The sequence below is a fragment of the Salvelinus alpinus genome, chromosome 11 (genome assembly GCF_045679555.1).
Source record: "Salvelinus alpinus chromosome 11, SLU_Salpinus.1, whole genome shotgun sequence".
In the NCBI taxonomy this organism is placed as follows: domain Eukaryota; kingdom Metazoa; phylum Chordata; class Actinopteri; order Salmoniformes; family Salmonidae; genus Salvelinus; species Salvelinus alpinus.
This window is the reverse complement of record NC_092096.1, coordinates 52,105,024-52,123,981: the sequence shown is the minus strand read 5'-3', so window position 1 is coordinate 52,123,981 and position 18,958 is coordinate 52,105,024. Positions and strand designations below refer to the sequence as shown.

Here is an 18,958-nt window from a genome sequence, read left to right as displayed (position 1 = left end):
AGTTTGTTAACAAGAAATTTGTGGAGTGGTTGAAAAACGGGTTTTAATGACTCCAACCTAAGTGTATGTAAACTTCCGACTTCAACTGTATGTATTTCACAGTATTTTACTGAAATTACAAGGGATTGGTGCAAGCAGGTTGGCTACTAGGTAAAGTGTTTACACATTACAGCATATTAATGAATATCTGGTGTTTTATATCACTTGCACTTCTAGAGGCCTTAATTAACTTCTTATGGCTGAAGGGGCAGTATTGAGTAGCTTGGATGAAAGGTGCCCATATCAAATGGCCTGCTCCTCAGTCATAGTTCCTAATATTTGCATATTATTATTAGTATTGGATAGAAAACACTCTAAAGTTTCTAAAACTGTTTGAAATATGTCTGTGAGAACTCATATTGGCAGGCAAAATCCTGAGTTGAAATCAAAACAGGAAGTCAGAAATCTGAGCCTGTATGTATTCACCAGAGTCCCTTAAGAAATCCACTTGAGTTATGAATGATGTTGCACTGCCTAGGGGTTCCACTAGATGTCAACCATCAATACAAATTCCAATGAGACTTCTATGATGTTGTGGGAGAGAATGATAGCAGAATCAGTCAGGTGTCCATCAAGCAGCCATTTTCTGATCATGCTTTTTATCATGGAAGTCACCTATGTTCCATTGCTCACGCAGACAAGAACGAATACTCTGGTTGGAACTTTATTGAAGCTATATGTTAAAAACATCCTAATGATTGATTCAGTACTTAGTTTGAAATGTTTCTTCGACCGGTAATATCACATTTTGGAGTTTTTGTCCGATATAAAGCTGACCAGAATTAGCGTTTGGACATGCTTACCAAACGCGCTAACAATTGGACATAAATAACAGATTTTTTCAAACAAAACAAACATTTATTGTGGACCTGGGATTCCTGGTGTGCTTTCTGATGTAGATCATCAAAGGTAATGGAATATTTATCATGTATTTTTGTGTTTATGGTGACGCCATCTTTGCAGCTGTGGTATGCTACTTTTGAGCGCCATCTCAGATTATAGCGTGCATTTCTTTTTCCGTAATTTCCTTTTGAAATCTGACATAGCGGTTGCATTAAGGAGAGGTATATCTATAATTCAATGTGTATAACTTGTATTATCATCTATATTTATGATGAGTATTTCTGTTGAAACGATGGGCTATGCAAAGTCACTTGATGTTTTTGTAACTAGTGAATCTAGTCGCCTCAATGTAAACTCAGATTTTTTTATATAAATATGAATTTAATCAAACAAAACATGCATGTATTGTGTAACATGAAGTCCTATGAGTGTCATCTGATGAAAATAATCGAAGGTTAGTGATTAATTTTATCTCTATTCTGGTTTTTGTGAAGCTATATTTAGCTGGAAAAAATGGCTATGCTTATTGTGGTTTTGTGGTGACCTAACATAATCGTTTGTAGTGCTTTCGCTGAAAAGCCTATTTGAAATCAGACACTTTGGTGGGATTAACAACAAGATTACCTTTAAAATGATATAAGACACATGAATGTCTGAGGAATTTTAATTATGAGATTTCTGTTTTTTGAATTTGGCGCCCTGCACTTCGACTGGCTGTTGTCATATCGGTCCCGTTACCGGGACTTCAGCCATAAGAAGTTTTAACAAAGGCTTGCAAACTTGCAGTGACTACAGGGTAAAACAGACCAAAAGGACATGTCAAAATGCTCAACCATTTAAGGCACATGTGTCAAACTCATTCCACAAAGGGCCAAGTGTCTGCGGGTTTTCACTCCTCCCTGGTACTTGATTGATGAATTAAGGTCACTAATTAGTAAAGAACTCTGCTCACCTGGTTGCCTACGTCTTAATTGAAAGGAAAAACCTGGACAATGAAGTAGACGAGCTTAAGGCGAGGACCTCCTAACAGAGAGACATCAGGGACTGTAATATACTCTGTTTCACGGAATCATGGCTCTGTCGGGATATACTGTCCCCGTCCATATAGCTAGCTGGGTTCTTAGTTCATCGCGCACACAAGAATAAAGAACTCTCCAGGAAGAAGAAAGGCGGGGGTGTATGTTTCATGATTAACTACTCATGGTGTGATTGCGATAACATACAGAAACTCAAGTCCTTTTGTTCACCCAACCTATAATGCCTCACAATCAAATGCCGACCACATTAACTCCCAAGAGAATTCTCTTCGGTTATAGTCACAGCCGTGTATGTTCCCCCTCAAGCCGATACCACGACTGCCCTAAAGGAACTACCCTGGACTTTATGCAAACTGCAAACCACATATCCTGAGGCTGCATTTATTGTAGCTGGGGATTTTAACAAAGCAAATTTGCAGAAAACGCTACCAAAGTTCTATCAACACATTGACTGTAGTACTCGCTTAGGGAAAACACTAGACCACTGCTACTCACCTTTTCAAGATGCCTACAAGGCCCTCCCTTCGGCAAATCAAATCACGACTCCATTTTGCTCCTCCAGAAACTCAAATAGGAAGTACCCGTGCTAAGGTCTATTCAACGCTGGTCTGACCAATCGGAATCCATGCTTCAAGATTGTTTTGATTACGCAGACTGGGATACATTCCGGGTAGCCTCTGAGAATAACATTGATGTTTACACGGACAATGTGACTGAGTTCATCAGGAAGTGTATAGGAGATGTTGTTCCCATGGTGACTATTAAAACCTACCCAAACCAGAAACCGTGGATAGATGGCAGCATTCACGTAAAACTGAAAGTGTGAACCACCGCTTTTAACCATGGCAAGGTGACTGGGAATATGGTCGAATACAAACAGTGTAGTTATTCCCTCCATAAAGCAATCAAACAGGCAAAACATCAGTACAGAGACAAAGTGGAGTCGCAAAGTGGAGTCGCAATTCAACGGCTCAGACACGAGACGTATGTGGCAGGGTCTACAGCAGGGCTCTCCAACCCGGTTCCTGGAGAGCTACCCTCCTGTAGGTTCACACTCCAACCCCAGTCGTTGGAGTACTAACCTAATTCAGTGTATCAACCAGCTAATTATTAGAATCAGCTGCAATAGATTAGGGTGAAATCTCAGACAAGCTAAACACCTTCTTCGCCCCCTTTGAGGATAACACAGTGCTACCGTCGCAGCCCACTCCTAAGGACTGTGCTCTCTCATTCTCCGTGGCCGACGTGAGTAAGACATTTTAAGCGTGTTTACCCTCGCAAGGCTGCCAGCCCAGACGGCATCTCTAGCCACGTCCTCAGAGCATGCACAGACCAGCTGGCTGGATTGTTAACAGACATATTCAACCTTTCCTTATCCCAGGCTTCAAGATGTCCACCATTGTTCCTGTACCCAAGAAAGCAAATGTAACTGAACTAAATGACTACCGCCCCGTAGAACTCCTGTCGTCATGAAGTGTTTTGAGAGACTAGTTTAGGATCATATCACCTCTACCTTACCTGAGAACCTAGACCCACTTCAATTTGCTTACCGCCCCAATAGAACCACAGACGATGCAATCACCATCACACTGCACACTACCCTATCCCATCTGAACAAAAGGAATACCTATGTCAGAATGCTGTTCATTGACTAAGGCTCAGCCTTCAACATCATAGTACCCTCCAAGCTCATCATTAAACTCGGGGCCCTGGGTCTGAACCCCACTCTGTGCAACTGGGTCCTGGACTTCCTGACAGGCCGCCCCCAGGTGTTGAAGGTAGGAAACAACACCTCCACTTCGCTGACCCTCGACACAGGGGCCCCACAATGGTGCGTGCTCAGCCCCCTCCAGTACTCCCTTGTTCATCCATGACTGCGTGGCCAAGTAAGCCTCCAAATCAATCATCAAAGGAAACAGCAGAGGGAGCACGATCCAGAAGGTTTCAAGTTCCTCGGTGTACACATCACTGACAATCTGAAATGGTCCACCCACACAGATAGTGTGGTGAAGAAGGTGCAACAGCGCCTCTTCAACCTCAGGAGGCTGAAGAAATTTGACTTACACCCAAGACCCTCAGACACTTTTACAGATGCACAATTGAGAGCATCCTGTCGGGCTTTATCACTGCCTGGTACACAACTGCACCTCCCGCAACTACACGGCTCTCCAGAGGGTGGTGGGGTCTGCCCAAAGCATCACCAGGGGCACACTGCCTGCCCTCCAGGACACCTACAGCACCCGGTGTCACAAGAAGGCCAAAATAATCAAAGACATCAACCACCAGAGCCACGGCCTGTCGACCCCGCTATCATCCAGAAGGCGAGGTCAGTACAGGTGCATCAAAGCTGGGACCGAGAGACTGAAACACAGCTTCTAACTGAAGGGCATCAGACTGTTAAATAGCCATCACTAGCTGGCTACCACCTGGCTATTCAACCCTGCACCGTAGAGGCTGCTGCGGTATATACATAGACATGGAATCACTGGCCACTTTAATAATGGAACACTAGTCACTTGAATAATGTTTACATACTGCTTTACTCATCTCATATGTATTAACTGTATTCTATTCTACAGTTTTTTAGTCAATGCCATTGCTCGTCCTAATATTTATATATTTCTTAATTCCATTATTTTACTTTTAGATTGGTGTATTGTTGTGAATTGTTAGATACTACTGCTCTGCTGGAGCTAGGAACACAAGTATTTTGCACACCCACAATAACATCTGCTAAATATGTGCATGTGACCAATAAAATGTGATTTGATTTGAAAACAGCAATAGCCTACAATGCTCCATCATTTACAGTACGCTGCAGTTAAATTATTCAGATTTTAAAAAACTGTTGATAATACCATTAATACCAGGGAGGGAGGGAGGGAGGGAGGGAGGGAGGGAGGGAGGGAGGGAAAACAGGGCTGTTCTATCTTTTAATGAAAATTGAGTTTGGGATTTGATAATAATAAAATTAATGAAAGGTTATTATGACACTACAAACACAAAAGGGGATGAGGATGTTATGACACAGTCATTTAGTAAGCCTACCTTGCTTTTAGAGCTGAATCATTTGGAGAAAGTGCTGCAGCAACCTGTAAGGACATATTTCATCTATGAGAACATATTTCATCATAACACACAGTCATGTTACAGCAGCACCTATTGTTTTAGCCCCAATAGGGAGTGTGAGGCCCTGGTTATAAAACTCACACACAAACACACAATACCTGCACAATGTTGATGACATGGTAGGGCAACCAGAAGACACCGAAGGTTACCACGATGGCCAGGATGAGATTCTCACTGCGGATCCTCCTCCTGAACCTGGTCAAATCAAATGTTATTTTATACAGCACCGTCTTACAAAAAGGCATTTCAAAGTGCTTAACAAACAAACATAAAATAAAGTGAGAAAGATGAGGAAAAACAATACATTCTAGACAAATATGAAATGAAGATCGAGAAAATTGTAATTAAGATCAAGATCAATAAATTAAGATAGTAAAACAATAGTAAAACAGTGAACCTTGTCTGCCTGATCCTCCGCAGGATGCAGATGTAGCTGCCTATAATCACCCCGTAAGGAACTACAAATCCCAGCACTGTTTCCAACGTGTACTGGAGCACCACCTGTATCAGCATAGAGATCACCTTCATCGACAGCTTGATTGTTTAGGGTCAGTGACGCAATATACACAAAAGCAATGTAACGTTTATACTCCATACCTAACAATGTTTTTATGGATGATCTGACTACAGTGATAGACAGTGCTACGGTGATAGAAAGCCGTCATGAAAAGTAAGTACTTTCTTCTTCTCTCAACTGACATACAAGTCTTTAATTGTTGATGAAATGCTCTTCTCCTTCTCCCATCACTAACATGCAAGCCCTATGGTCAGTGGCGGATTTAGGCATAGGTGACATGTGCAGCCGGCCAGGGCGGCATCTTGCCGGCGGCAGGAACACCCACACAAAAAATGTAATATATATCTATATATATATATATATATATATATATACACCGAATGGTTACATTTGTGCGATCGGTTTTCTATCTCTCATTTGCACGTCACGTCAATGATGTGATTCTAGTTTGTGAGCTAGGCAGGCTACTGCCTGGGAAGGTCTCCCACTCAGAAGTAGGAGACGGGGAGGGGGGGGGGGGGGCGGGGTAGGTTGACCTCAGGTCTCCCCACTGGAAGCTCGAGGTAGGGGGAGCGGGTGAATGTATCAAATAGCGCAACTCTTACTTCGTACAGTATTAATGTAATTAGTAATTGCAATTAGTTGTGCAATTTAGTTTGTGTGTTTCTTGTTTGAAGTGCAATAGTGTAATAATCAGGTTCTCTTCTTTATAAGTGTGTTATTCTATTTGTGTATTCGTGAGATATAGGATTGGTGCAATTTAGTTTTATTTGTGTGTTTTTGTTAGCAATAGGGTAATAGTGTAATAATTTGATTCTCTTTTCTATTTGTATTTATATACTACAATTTGTTTCTATTTGTCTTTGTTACTTCTTTCCGATCGTTATGAGTGTTATTTTTGTATATATTTTATATAGTTTAAAATGTTATGATTATTTATTTGTGTTGTTCCAAATGTCTGAATAAAAATGACAGTTATTGCAGAATGGTGTTTTTTTTTGGGGGGGGGGGGTTCACCCAGGGAGCCATACCAAGCTAGAACCACCAGGAATGAAGAGGATTAAGCCAGTCAGTCAGTAAATAGCGTCACTCACATGACTCTGCTGCTTGTGCAACGACTCGCACACTACGCGTCTCTTCCCGTTGGGGTGCACGGTCTCCCGCTCGTCCCTGAACAGCAACGCAGGGATGGACGCGACCAGCACCATGGTCCACAGTACCAGCACCCCGCGCAGTACCGCCTTCCGTCCAGCAAGTGCAGCGACGCGCTTAGGCCACACCACGGCCACCAGCCTGTGCAGGCTCATCAGCATGATCAGTTGGATGGAGGCGTACATGTTGGCCAGGCACAAGTAAAAGAGTATCTGATGGAGACGAAAAGAGAGAGCACATTCTTAGCATTTCAAAAGGATAAGGATTCAATGAAAAAGTAAAGTACTCACTGCATGTTAAGTATCAAACGTGTTTTGAAATATGTCCGTCTTTTGGCATAAAATGTCACTGGTCTATTGACATTGGTCACGTTCCAGACCGACGACATTGCAGTCATTGCATTGCATCAAGCAATGGTTGCTTGCCACGTCTTCGACTGCACAGTCGGGCATCAGATTGGTATATCATATGAGTTTAGCGTTTATATGCTTAATACCTGTGCAGGCTTTGTGATATCTAGCACTGACTGTCGTACCCACAGCAACGATAAAAACATTCCCAAACCAGAAACCGTGGATTGACGGCAGCATTCGCGTGAAACTGAAAGCGCGAACCACTGCTTTTAACCAGGGCAAGGTGACCGGAAGCATGACCGAATACAAACAGTGTAGCTATTCTCTCCGCAAGGCAATCAAACAGGCTAAGTCCCAGTACAGAGACAAAATCGAGTCGCAATTCAACAGCTCAGACACAAGAGGTATGTGGCAGGGTCTACAGTCAATCACGGATTACAAAAAGAAAACCAGCCCCGTCGCGGACCAGGATGTCTTGCTCCCAGACAGGCTAAACAACTTTTTTGCCCGCTTTGAGGACAATACAGTGCCACTGACACATTTACATTTTACATTTAAGTCATTTAGCAGACGCTCTTATCCAGAGCGACTTACAAATTGGTGCATTCACCTTATGATATCCAGTGGAACAACCACTTTACAATAGTGCATCTAACTCTTTTAAGGGGGGGGGGGGGTTAGAAGGATTACTTTATCCTATCCTAGGTATTCCTTAAAGAGGTGGGGTTTCAGGTGTCTCCGGAAGGTGGTGATTGACTCCGCTGACCTGGCGTCGTGAGGGAGTTTGTTCCACCATTGGGGTGCCAGAGCAGCGAACAGTTTTGACTGGGCTGAGCGGGAACTGTACTTCCTCAGAGGTAGGGAGGCGAGCAGGCCAGAGGTGGATGAACGCAGTGCCCTTGTTTGGGTGTAGGGCCTGATCAGAGCCTGAAGGTACGGAGGTGCCGTTCCCCTCACAGCTCCGTAGGCAAGCACCATGGTCTTGTAGCGGATGCGAGCTTCAACTGCCCCCTACCAAACACGGCCCCCTACCAAAACCTGCGGGCTCTCCTTCACTGCAGCCGAGGTGAGTAAAACATTTAAACGTGTTAACCCTCGCAAGGCTGCAGGCCCAGACGGCATTCCCAGCCGCGTCCTCAGAGCATGCGCAGACCAGCTGGCTGGTGTGTTTACGGACATATTCAATCAATCCTTATCCCAGTCTGCTGTTCCCACATGCTTCAAGAGGGCCACCATTGTTCCTGTTCCCAAGAAAGCTAAGGTAACTGAGCTAAACGACTACCGCCCCGTAGCACTCACTTCCGTCATCATGAAGTGCTTTGAGAGACTAGTCAAGGACCATATCACCTCCACCCTACCGGACACCCTAGACCCACTCCAATTTGCTTACCGACCCAATAGGTCCACAGACGACGCAATCGCAACCACACTGCACACTGCCCTAACCCATCTGGACAAGAGGAATACCCATGTGAGAATGCTGTTCATCGATTACAGCTCAGCATTTAACAGCATAGTACCCTCCAAACTCGTCATCAAGCTCGAGACCCTGGGTCTCGACCCCGCCCTGTGCAACTGGGTCCTGGACTTCCTGACGGGCCGCCCCCAGGTGGTGAGGGTAGGTAACAACATCTCCACCCCGCTGATCCTCAACACTGGGGCCCCACAAGGGTGCGTTCTGAGCCCTCTCCTGTACTCCCTGTTCACCCACGACTGCGTGGCCATGCACGCCTCCAACTCAATCATCAAGTTTGCGGATGACACTACAGTGGTAGGCTTGATTACCAACAACGACGAGACGGCCTACAGGGAGGAGGTGAGGGCCCTCGGAGTGTGGTGTCAGGAAAATAACCTCACACTCAACGTCAACAAAACAAAGGAGATGATTGTGGACTTCAGGAAACAGCAGAGGGAGCACCCCCCTATCCACATCGACGGGTCAGTAGTGGAGAAGGTGGAAAGTTTTAAGTTCCTCGGTGTACACATCACGGACAAACTGAATTGGTCCACCCACACAGACAGCGTTGTGAAGAAGGCGCAGCAGCGCCTCTTCAACCTCAGGAGGCTGAAGAAATTCGGCTTGTCACCAAAAGCACTCACAAACTTCTACAGATGCACAATCGAGAGCATCCTGTCGGGCTGTATCACCGCCTGGTACGGCAACTGCTCCGCCCACAACCGTAAGGCTCTCCAGAGGGTAGTGAGGTCTGCAGAACGCATCACCAGGGGCAAACTACCTGCCCTCCAGGACACCTACACCACCCGATGTCACAGGAAGGCCATAAAGATCATCAAGGACAACAACCACCCAAGCCACTGCCTGTTCACCCCGCTATCATCCAGAAGGCGAGGTCAGTACAGGTGCATCAAAGCAGGGACCGAGAGACTGAAAAACAGCTTCTATCTCAAGGCCATCAGACTGTTAAACAGCCACCACTAACATTTAGCGGCCGCTGCCAACATACTGACTCAACTCCAGCCACTTTAAAAATGGGAATTGATGGAAATTATGTAAAAATGTACCACTAGCCACTTTAAACAATGCCACTTAATATAATGTTTACATACCCTACATTACCCATCTCATATGTATATACTGTACTCTATATCATCCACTGCATCTTGCCATCTTTATGTAATACATGTACCACTAGCCACTTTAAACTATGCCACTTTATGTTTACATACCCTACAGTACTCATCTCATATGTATATACCGTACTCTATACCATCTACTGCATCTGCCATGCCGTTCTGTACCACCACTCATTCATATATCTTTATGTACATATTCTTTATCCCTTTACACTTGTGTGTGTGTGTAAGGTAGTAGTTGTGGAATTGTTAGGTTAGATTACTTGTTGGTTATTACTGCATTGTCGGAACTAGAAGCACAAGCATTTCGCTACACTCGCATTAACATCTGCTAACCATGTGTATGTGACTAATAAAATTTGATTTGATTTGATTTGATTTGACTGCAATGTAGTCAGCCTGGAATGGAGCCATTATATCAACAATCAACAAGAAAAAGAGCCCCCACCTTGCACATGATGTTGCCGAAAACCCAGGTCTTCTTGACCAGGTAGATCACGAAGAAGGGCGTGAGCGCCATGAGCGAGCCGTCGGCCACCGCTAGATTGAGGATGAGGAGGGTGGTGACGGAGCGGCGGCGGGCACGCGCCAGGATACTCCAGATGATGAAGAGGTTGCCGGGGAGGCCCAGCAGCAAGACCAGACACAGGATGAGAGCCCCTACTGTCGTGGAGGTGGTATTACCCACAATGCTTTGGTTTTCCCCAAAAACAGACGTGTTGGTGGTGTTCAGGATGTGGATGGAGGTGGACAGGAACAGGGAGGAGGATGTAGAGGAGGAGAACGGATGGAGGGATGAGGAGGGGTTTGTTAGGGATGGAGGGATGATTTGGGGGAGGGAGAAGTTGGACGGGAGGCGAAGGGGAGTGCTTTGGTTGTGGGCCATTGTGATGACCTGCAAGGGACAAGGTTATTGATTTCAAAAAAGTGTGGCATGTTCTATTAACTTGTATAAGCAGCAATGCTGAATAGCTGAGCTGACTAGGTGAAAAATCTGTCAATGTGCCCTTAACAAAGGCAATGAACCCTAATTGCTCTGAAGAGTGTCTGCTAAATGACTAATATGTGATGATAGGATACAGACTTGGGTTCAACTACTATTTAAAATTATTTCAAATACTTTATCTGTGCTTGATTGAGCTTGCCTGGTTCAGGAATTCAATAGAATAGTCAAATCCCACCCACCTGGCACTCCAGGCAGGCTAGAACAAACACTCAAAGTACTTGAAAGACTTCAAATAGCATTTGAACCCAGGTCTGATAAGATTTGAAGCTCACATGTTGACCAAACCAGACGCACACTTGCGTCCGCCACCACGCGCACGTTGATTTTGATCACCCAGACCAGAAGTGATCAGGACACGCAGGTTGAAATATCAAAACAAACACTGAACCAATTATATTAATTTGGGGACAGGTTGAAAAGCATTAAACATTTATGGCAATTTAGCTAGCTAGCTTGCTGTTGCTAGCTAATTTGTCCTGGAATATAAACATTGGGTTGTTATTTTACCTGAAATGCACAAGGTCCTCTACTCGGACAATTAATCCACAAATAAAACGGTAAACCGATTTCCTTTCTCATCATTTCTCCTCATTCCTCAGGCTTATTCTTCTTATTTTGGACTTAATATTCACGATTGGCAACCAACTTTACAGCATTGTTACAACCTACTGGAATGTGGACCTAAGTTCATCTTTCAATCACCCAAGTGGGTATATGCTCCTAAAAACCAATGAGGAGATGGCATGGGTATATGTTTCTAAAAAACCAATGAGGTAACGGGAGAGGCCGGACTTGCAGCGCGTTGAGCGTCACAAATAGAACCAATTTCTATTTTAGCACCTGGCCACATAGACCGCTCGCTGACGCCCGGCGAGCAGTGTGGGTGCAATGATTGAATAACATGTATGTGTACTGTACATTTATTTTGCCACGCTCGCACACGCTTATTTGCATTGGACAGTGTGCTGTGCTACAATCCATACGAACATTGTGGCGGTTCTAATTGCAAGTCAAACATGTATAGTTTAGGTCCAGTGGTTCCCAAAGTTTTTAAGTTACTGTAACACCAAATGAATTTTGCTCTGCCCGGAGTAGCGCTGAAGTACCCCCTGTGGATAGGCCAAGCAACCCCATGAGTCCTAATACCCCTGGTTGGGAACCACTGGCTTAGGCCAATGGAGTGCAGGCAGCAATTGACTGGGTTTTTTTCTCACTCACTATTAAACATAGCCAACACACCTAATGGACAGCGAGGCTGTTGTGTGTCGACCAGCCTAGTTCCCCACACAACTGTTGTATAAATATTTGTATGCAGTCAAATGTATTTGTATCACACCTATCAGTCTCTGGCACGGAACAATGGAGCAATGATCTTTGTATCACAACTGACATGTTGAATGCATTGCACATCAGTTGTATAACACCAGGGTTGAACAAAGCCAGGCAGAGGAGAGAAGTGTAAACAGAGCAGCCAATGAGAATTCAGTGAAACACATGACCTGACAAAGAGAACAAATATAGAAGATCAAACACCATGGGAATAATGTGGAATTGATTTGGGATTAACAGATAGCTTTGAGTGATTCACTTATGGCGAATACATTCCCTTGTTGTGGAGCAACTGGCTGGTGTGCACTGTAAAGGGGTTACTGTGAATTTGACAGTAGTTTACAGACAGCTCGGAGGCAAGTACAATTCAGTATTTTATATTACAGTACAGTGCATTCGGAAAGTATTCAAACCCCTTGACTTTTCCACATTTTATTACGTAACAGCCTTATTCTAAAATTGATTAAGTTCATGTTTTTCCTCATCAAATTGACAAACAATACCCCATAATGACAAAGCAAAAACTGGTTTTTAGATTTGTTTGCAAATGTATACAAATTGAAAACTTGAAATACCTTAAGTGTGTGCAAAGCTGTCATCAAGACAACGAGTTGCTATTTGAAGAATCTCAAATACAAAATATATTTTGATTCGATTAACACTTTTTTGGTTAATACATGATTCCATGTGTGTTATTTCATAGTTGTGATGTCTTCACTATTATTCTACAATGTAAAAATAAAGAAAAACCCTTGAATGAGTAGGTGTTCTAAAACTTTTGACCGGTAGTGTATATATACAGTACCAGTCAAAAGTTTGGACACAACTACTCATTCAAGGGTTTTTCTTTATTTTTACATTGTAGAATAACAGTGAAGACATCACAACTATGAAATAACACACATTCTGAGCACTTGTTGGCTGATTTTCCTTCACTCTGTGGTCCAACTCATACCAAACCATCTCAATCGGAATGGATGTATGCATGAAATTCATGGGAGGGGTTTGTATTTCACAGTATTTTACTGTAATTACAAGGGATTGGTGCAAGCAGGTTGGCTGTTAGGTAAAGTGTTTACATATTACAGTGTGTACATATATATTTGGTGTTTTATATCACTTGCACTTCAAGAGGCCTTAACAAAGGCTTCCAAACTGGCAGCGACTACATGGCAAAACAGACCAAAAGGACATGGCAAAATGCTCAACCATTACATTTTTTAAATAATTTTACCCCTTTTTCTCCCCAATTTCATGGTGTCCAATCGGTAGTTACAGTCTTGTCTCATCGCTGTAACTCCAGTACGGACTCGGGAGAGGCGAAGGTCGAGAGCCGTGTGTCCTCCGAAACACAACCCAACCAAGCTGCACTGCTCCTTGACACAATGCCCACTTAACCCGGAAGCCAGCCGCACCAATGTGTCGGAGGAAACACCGTACACCTGGCGACTGTTTCAGCTTGCACTGCACCTGGCCCGCCACAGGAGTCGCTAGTGCGCGATGGGACAAGGATATTCCTGCAGGTCAAACCCTCCCCTAACCCGGACGATGCTGGGCCAATTGTGCGCCGCCCCATGGGTTTCTCAGACGTGGCCGACTGCGACATAGCCTGGAGTCGAACCCGTAATCTTTTGAGGCACAGCTAGCACAGCGATGCAGTGCCTTAAACCACTGAGCCACTCGGGAGGTACAATGCTCAACAATTTAAGGTTTAAAGCCCTATTCGGATGGGATTAGTTTTACCAAAGAACCACATCTGTAATTTTAATCCCATCCGAATCTGCCATGGCAGTCATTTTTACATGGGAGGAGACAGCCACGGGAAGTAGGGGTTCTGAGGGTGCTGCAGCACCCCCTGAAAAACCTGAATTTAAAAAAATATGATATATATTTTTTAAATATTGTAAAAAATGTATGTCTCACAAAAGTAGTGCACTGGGCCTTTAATAGTCCTGTATTAGTGGTAATATTCATCTGCAGTGTCAGTGCGGGCATAACGGACATTCTGGGGTAATAATTAAATAACCAACATTCTCTAGCAATACTAGTTCTGTGTGAATAGGGCTTAAAACTTCTTATGGCTGAAGGGGCAGTATTGAGTAGCTTGGATGAAAGGTGCCCATATCAAACGGCCTGCTCCTCAGTCATAGTTCCTAATATTTGCATATTATTATTAGTATTGGATGGAAAACACTCTAAAGTTTCTAAAACTGTTTGAATTATGTCTGTGAGATTAATAGAACTCATATTGGCAGGCAAAATCCTGAGTTGAAATCAAAACAGGAAATCTGAGCTTGTATGTATTCACCAGAGTCCCTTAAGAAATCCACTTGAGTTATGAATGATGTTGCACTGCCTAGGGGTTCCACTAGATGTCAACCATCAATACGAATTCCAATGAGACTTCTATGATGTTGTGGGAGAGAATGATAGCAGAATCAGTCAGGTGTCCATCAAGCAGCCATTTTCTGATCATGCTTTTTTTTCCCATGGAAGTCACCTACGTTCCATTGCTCACGCAGACAAGAACGAATACTCCGGTTGGAACTTTATTGAAGCTATATGTTAAAAACATCCTAATGATTGATTCAGTACTTAGTTTGAAATGTTTTTTCGACCGGTAATATCACATTTTGAAGTTTTTGTCTGATATAAAGCTGACCAGAATTAGCGTTTGGACATGTTTACCAAACGCGCTAACAATTGGACATAAATAACGGATTTTTTCGAACAAAACAAACATTTATTGTGGACCTGGGATTCCTGGTGTGCTTTCTGATGTAGATCATCAAAGGTAATGGAACATTTATCATGTATTTTTGTGTTTATGATGACGCCATCTTTGCAGCTGTGGTATGCTACTTTTGAGCGTCGTCTCAGATTATAGCGTGCATTTCTTTTTCCATAAAGTTTTTTTAAAATCTGACATAGCGGTTGCATTAAGAAGAGGTATATCTATAATTCAATGTGTATAACTTGTATTATCATCTATATTTATGATAAGTATTTCTGTTGAAACGATGGGCTATGCAAAGTCACTTGATGTTTTTGCAATTAGTGAATCTAGTCGCCTCAATGTAAACTCAGATTTTTTTTATATAAATATGAATTTAATCAAACAAAACATGCATGTATTGTGTAACATGAAGTCCTATGAGTGTCATCTGATGAAAATAATCGAAGGTTAGTGATTAATTTGATCTCTATTCTGGTTTTTGTGAAGCTATATTTAGCTGGAAAAAATGGCTATGCTTATTGTGGTTTTGTGGTGACCTAACATAATCGTTTGTAGTGCTTTCGCTGAAAAGCCTATTTGAAATCAGACACTTTGGTGGGATTAACAACAAGATTACCTTTAAAATGATATAAGACACATGAATGTCTGAGGAATTTTAATTATGAGATTTCTGTTTTTTGAATTTGGCGCCCTGCACTTCGACTGGCTGTTGTCATATCGGTCCCGTTTCCGGGACTTCAGCCATAAGAAGTTTTAAGACTTGCTGCCACTCAAATCTGTCCCCTATACAAACTTATGGGGCACTATAACCACATAGGAGTGGTACAGTATTCTCATTCATTGGTGCAACCAATATAGCCTCTTACAAGGCATTCCTCGAAATATATTCATGCACCAGAAACAATAATACTATGCACCCACTAGTGGTCAAAAAGTATTTGGTGCTCCAAAGATACGGTACAATACCTTATTCTGTGGGGTGTATTATAGTACCATTCAACATACAGCAATTGTTTGCCACGTCCACAACATTTTCCCACAATGCAGCATTCTTGTTAGTATGCTGCAGTAAAACGTTTGAGTATTTTACTGTTGATAATACACCAAATGACCATAAAATGTACAGTTCTCCCTTACAGTGTGTGTGTGTGTGCGTGCATGTGTGTGTGGGTGGGTGCGTGTGAGCCTGTGCGTGTCCATGCGTGCGTACACATGCTTACTACTCTACATTACCGGACTTCAAATTCTTGAAGTAATAACTTTCATTTTGACGCCCAAGTCTTTTATGCACCTCATTACATTTCAAAGCATCAGACAAAAATCCCTCCGAAAGGTATGTAAATCTTACTTCCAAAAGTATGTGCCCTTATTTGTCAGAGGCTTTTGCTGAAGCAATGGGAGGAGTTTCTACATGTGTAGGAATGTTGAGGAATTGTAACAGGCTTCTCCACTACACTGATTCCTAACCAGCTAGACCAGACTTGAGCGGTGACGCAAACAGTACATTGTAGCTACAGTGTTTGTTTGAGAAATCATTCTACCTCCCTCCGAGGCCTGTTTCAAATCAGTACGTCTGCTTTTGAAATGGCACCCTATTCCCTATGTAGTGCACTACTTTGGATGAAGTGCTATGGGAATAAAGTGCCATGATGGATGAATCTTATATCTTAGTGTTTGGTCCAGAGAAGGCTATAGCCTGAGAATGTAGGTCTAATATAACATCAGTGTTGTAAGAACTTTGTTCTTTATAAACAGCCTCAGGTTTATATAAGCTACAACTCTAACATCCTCAAGTTCTTGAGCTAGCATAACAACACTGTTTATCCCAGGTACGGTGGCTCACGTAGGACGTCTAAGATGAGTCGAAACGAACACAACAATCACTCCAAGGGGTTGCATAGAAAACATGACAATCGCAATCTAATATATCGTGTGTTTTTTCCTTGCAACTGTCTAGATTAGAACCGTGGGTAACACTTTAATTTAAGATACACACATTAACCACTAATTTGAAGTGTATAAGTAGTTTATAAGGCCTTTATAATGTCTTATTAGCAATATATTAGGCCTTAATTAAGTGTTGGTCCCGTGTGGCTCAGTTGGTAGAGCATGGCGCTTGCAACGCCAGGGTTGTGGGTTCATTCCCCATGGGGGGACCAGGATGAATATGTATGAACTTTCCAATTTGTAAGTCGCTCTGGATAAGAGCGTCTGCTAAATGACTTAAATGTAAATGTAAATGTTTTCCTATTCAAACATTATAAATCATGGAATACTGGACAATCCTTAATGACCAAATTATTAACTATAATAAGGATGTATTAATAGTTGATAAAAAGCAAGTTAGACAAGAAACAGACTCTTAGTAAGCGTTCTCAATGTGGGACTAATAAGGGCATACTCCGTCAATATGTGTTCCCTATTCTAAAGTGTGACCATAATTTTACTTGCAGAAGAATTGCAACAAAAACAATCTTCAGAAATGACCTAATTGGACAGAAAGGGGCACACCCCCAACCATATGCCATACAGCATTCAAGTCCAAATTTGATCTAAACAATTAGCAACAAAGACTTGATTTATACTTCTATATATGAATGTCGGCTGTATGGCATATAACGGTATAATGTGAATTGAGCAAAACCATGTAATGTTTGCCTGAAACTAATTGTTTACATGAATTGTTTACGTCAGACTTGAATGGTGGCTATATGACAGATATTAATCCACTTATGTCGTCAATCTACACAAATCAGGGAGACATTTTATGCTTTCGCTCAGGAGTGTGGGGAGGATTGCCCTTTTGCGATTCATAATCTTATCTTGTACAGTCAACATTCATATATATGTAATTATAAATGGAAGTTTAGTTGTTTACATCATGGCTGAATTGCATTTATGAGGGGAGGTGTGCCCCTTTCTGTCCAACGAGGTCATTTCTGGAAAAAAATTCTGCAAGTAAAAATATGGTCACACTTTAGAATAGGGAACACGTAGAGGTAGGGTGCCTTTATTAGACGCACACTGAGAACGCTTACTAAATTTGTCAAACTTGCTTTTTTATCAACTATTAATTTTGCTTTTATTATAGCAAACAATTAGGTAATTAAGCAGAATTACAAGAAAAAGTACTGTGAAAGTTCAAGGTTTGCTTGGTGTGTGTGTGTGTGTGTGCTAGATCATAAGGTGTGTTCTTTTACTGAGCAATAGTGTAAATATGTCCGACGTGTATCGACTTGCTGTTTGCAGCTTATCAATTAAGTTATTACTTGATAGGACAAGAACATTTGAACTAAGATTTACTTACACCGAGTGTACAAAACATTAGGAGCACCTTCCTAATATTGAGTTGCACCCACTTTTGCCCTCAGAGCAGCCTCAATTCGTCGGGGCATGGACTCTACAAGGTGTCAAAAGTGTTCCGCAGGGATGCTGGCCCATGTTGTAATAATATTTTGTCTTGCTTATTCACCCTCTGAATGGCAAACACACACAATTCATGTCTCAATTGTCTCAAGGCTTAAAAATTCTTCTTTAAGCGATTTCCTCCCCTTCATCTACACTGATTGAAGTGGAATTAACAAGTGACATCAATAAAGTATCATGGCTTTCACCTGGATTCACCTGGTCAGTCTGTCACGTAAAGAGCAGGTGTTCTTAATGTTTTGTACACTCAGTGTAAAAGGTAAAGCGTATCCTAAATCACAACTCCTATTCTGAACTGCTTGATAGGATATATAAGGCCCCAGGACTACCAATGTATTTGCATTCCTATTTCTGATGTGTATATCTCTCTCTTTTGTTATATGAGGGTACGGTAATAGCTCGTTAGCGTTGACTTTACTTGACTGCCTATTCCCATTGACTGACAGGACCAGAGTCAGGAGTGAGGTGGGGGGAAGAAAGAGAGGGAAAACATACTCACCAAAAAGTCCTAATCCTGGGGAAGAGAAAGAGATGGACTAGAGGCATGGATGGACAAGACTTCCTTTATTTCATTTCTTACAGTCTTGATGTTTATCTTCTTCCTACTTTTCTCGATACTCGTCTTTCTCTCCACGTGTTCTCACCTCCTTATCCCTTACTTTCTCTCTCGCGCGCTCTCTCTCTCAAACTGTGTGTTTTCCCTGAGCTGTCATGCTGGCTGTAGCATGCTATAGCAGAGTTAAAGGAAGGGGGTGTATATTTGTATAATGTAATGTGTAATGACCCCTCCTCGCC

At 42.5% G+C, this 18,958-nt stretch overlaps 1 protein-coding gene across 1 annotated transcript in view; it reads right to left on the bottom strand.

The window, feature by feature from the left end:
- LOC139534363 (leukotriene B4 receptor 2-like) overlaps positions 1–18,958 on the bottom strand; it is a 23,916-nt gene extending 4,958 nt beyond the window's left edge. The window contains exons 1-6 of the mRNA XM_071333458.1: positions 18,663–18,958; positions 10,114–10,560; positions 6,660–6,929; positions 5,446–5,549; positions 5,147–5,243; positions 4,968–5,011 (exon numbers count right to left, since the gene is read on the bottom strand). Of these exons, the coding sequence (XP_071189559.1) occupies positions 4,968–5,011; positions 5,147–5,243; positions 5,446–5,549; positions 6,660–6,929; positions 10,114–10,551 (953 nt within the window). The 5' untranslated portion in view covers positions 10,552–10,560; positions 18,663–18,958. The remainder of the gene's footprint in view (positions 1–4,967; positions 5,012–5,146; positions 5,244–5,445; positions 5,550–6,659; positions 6,930–10,113; positions 10,561–18,662) is intronic.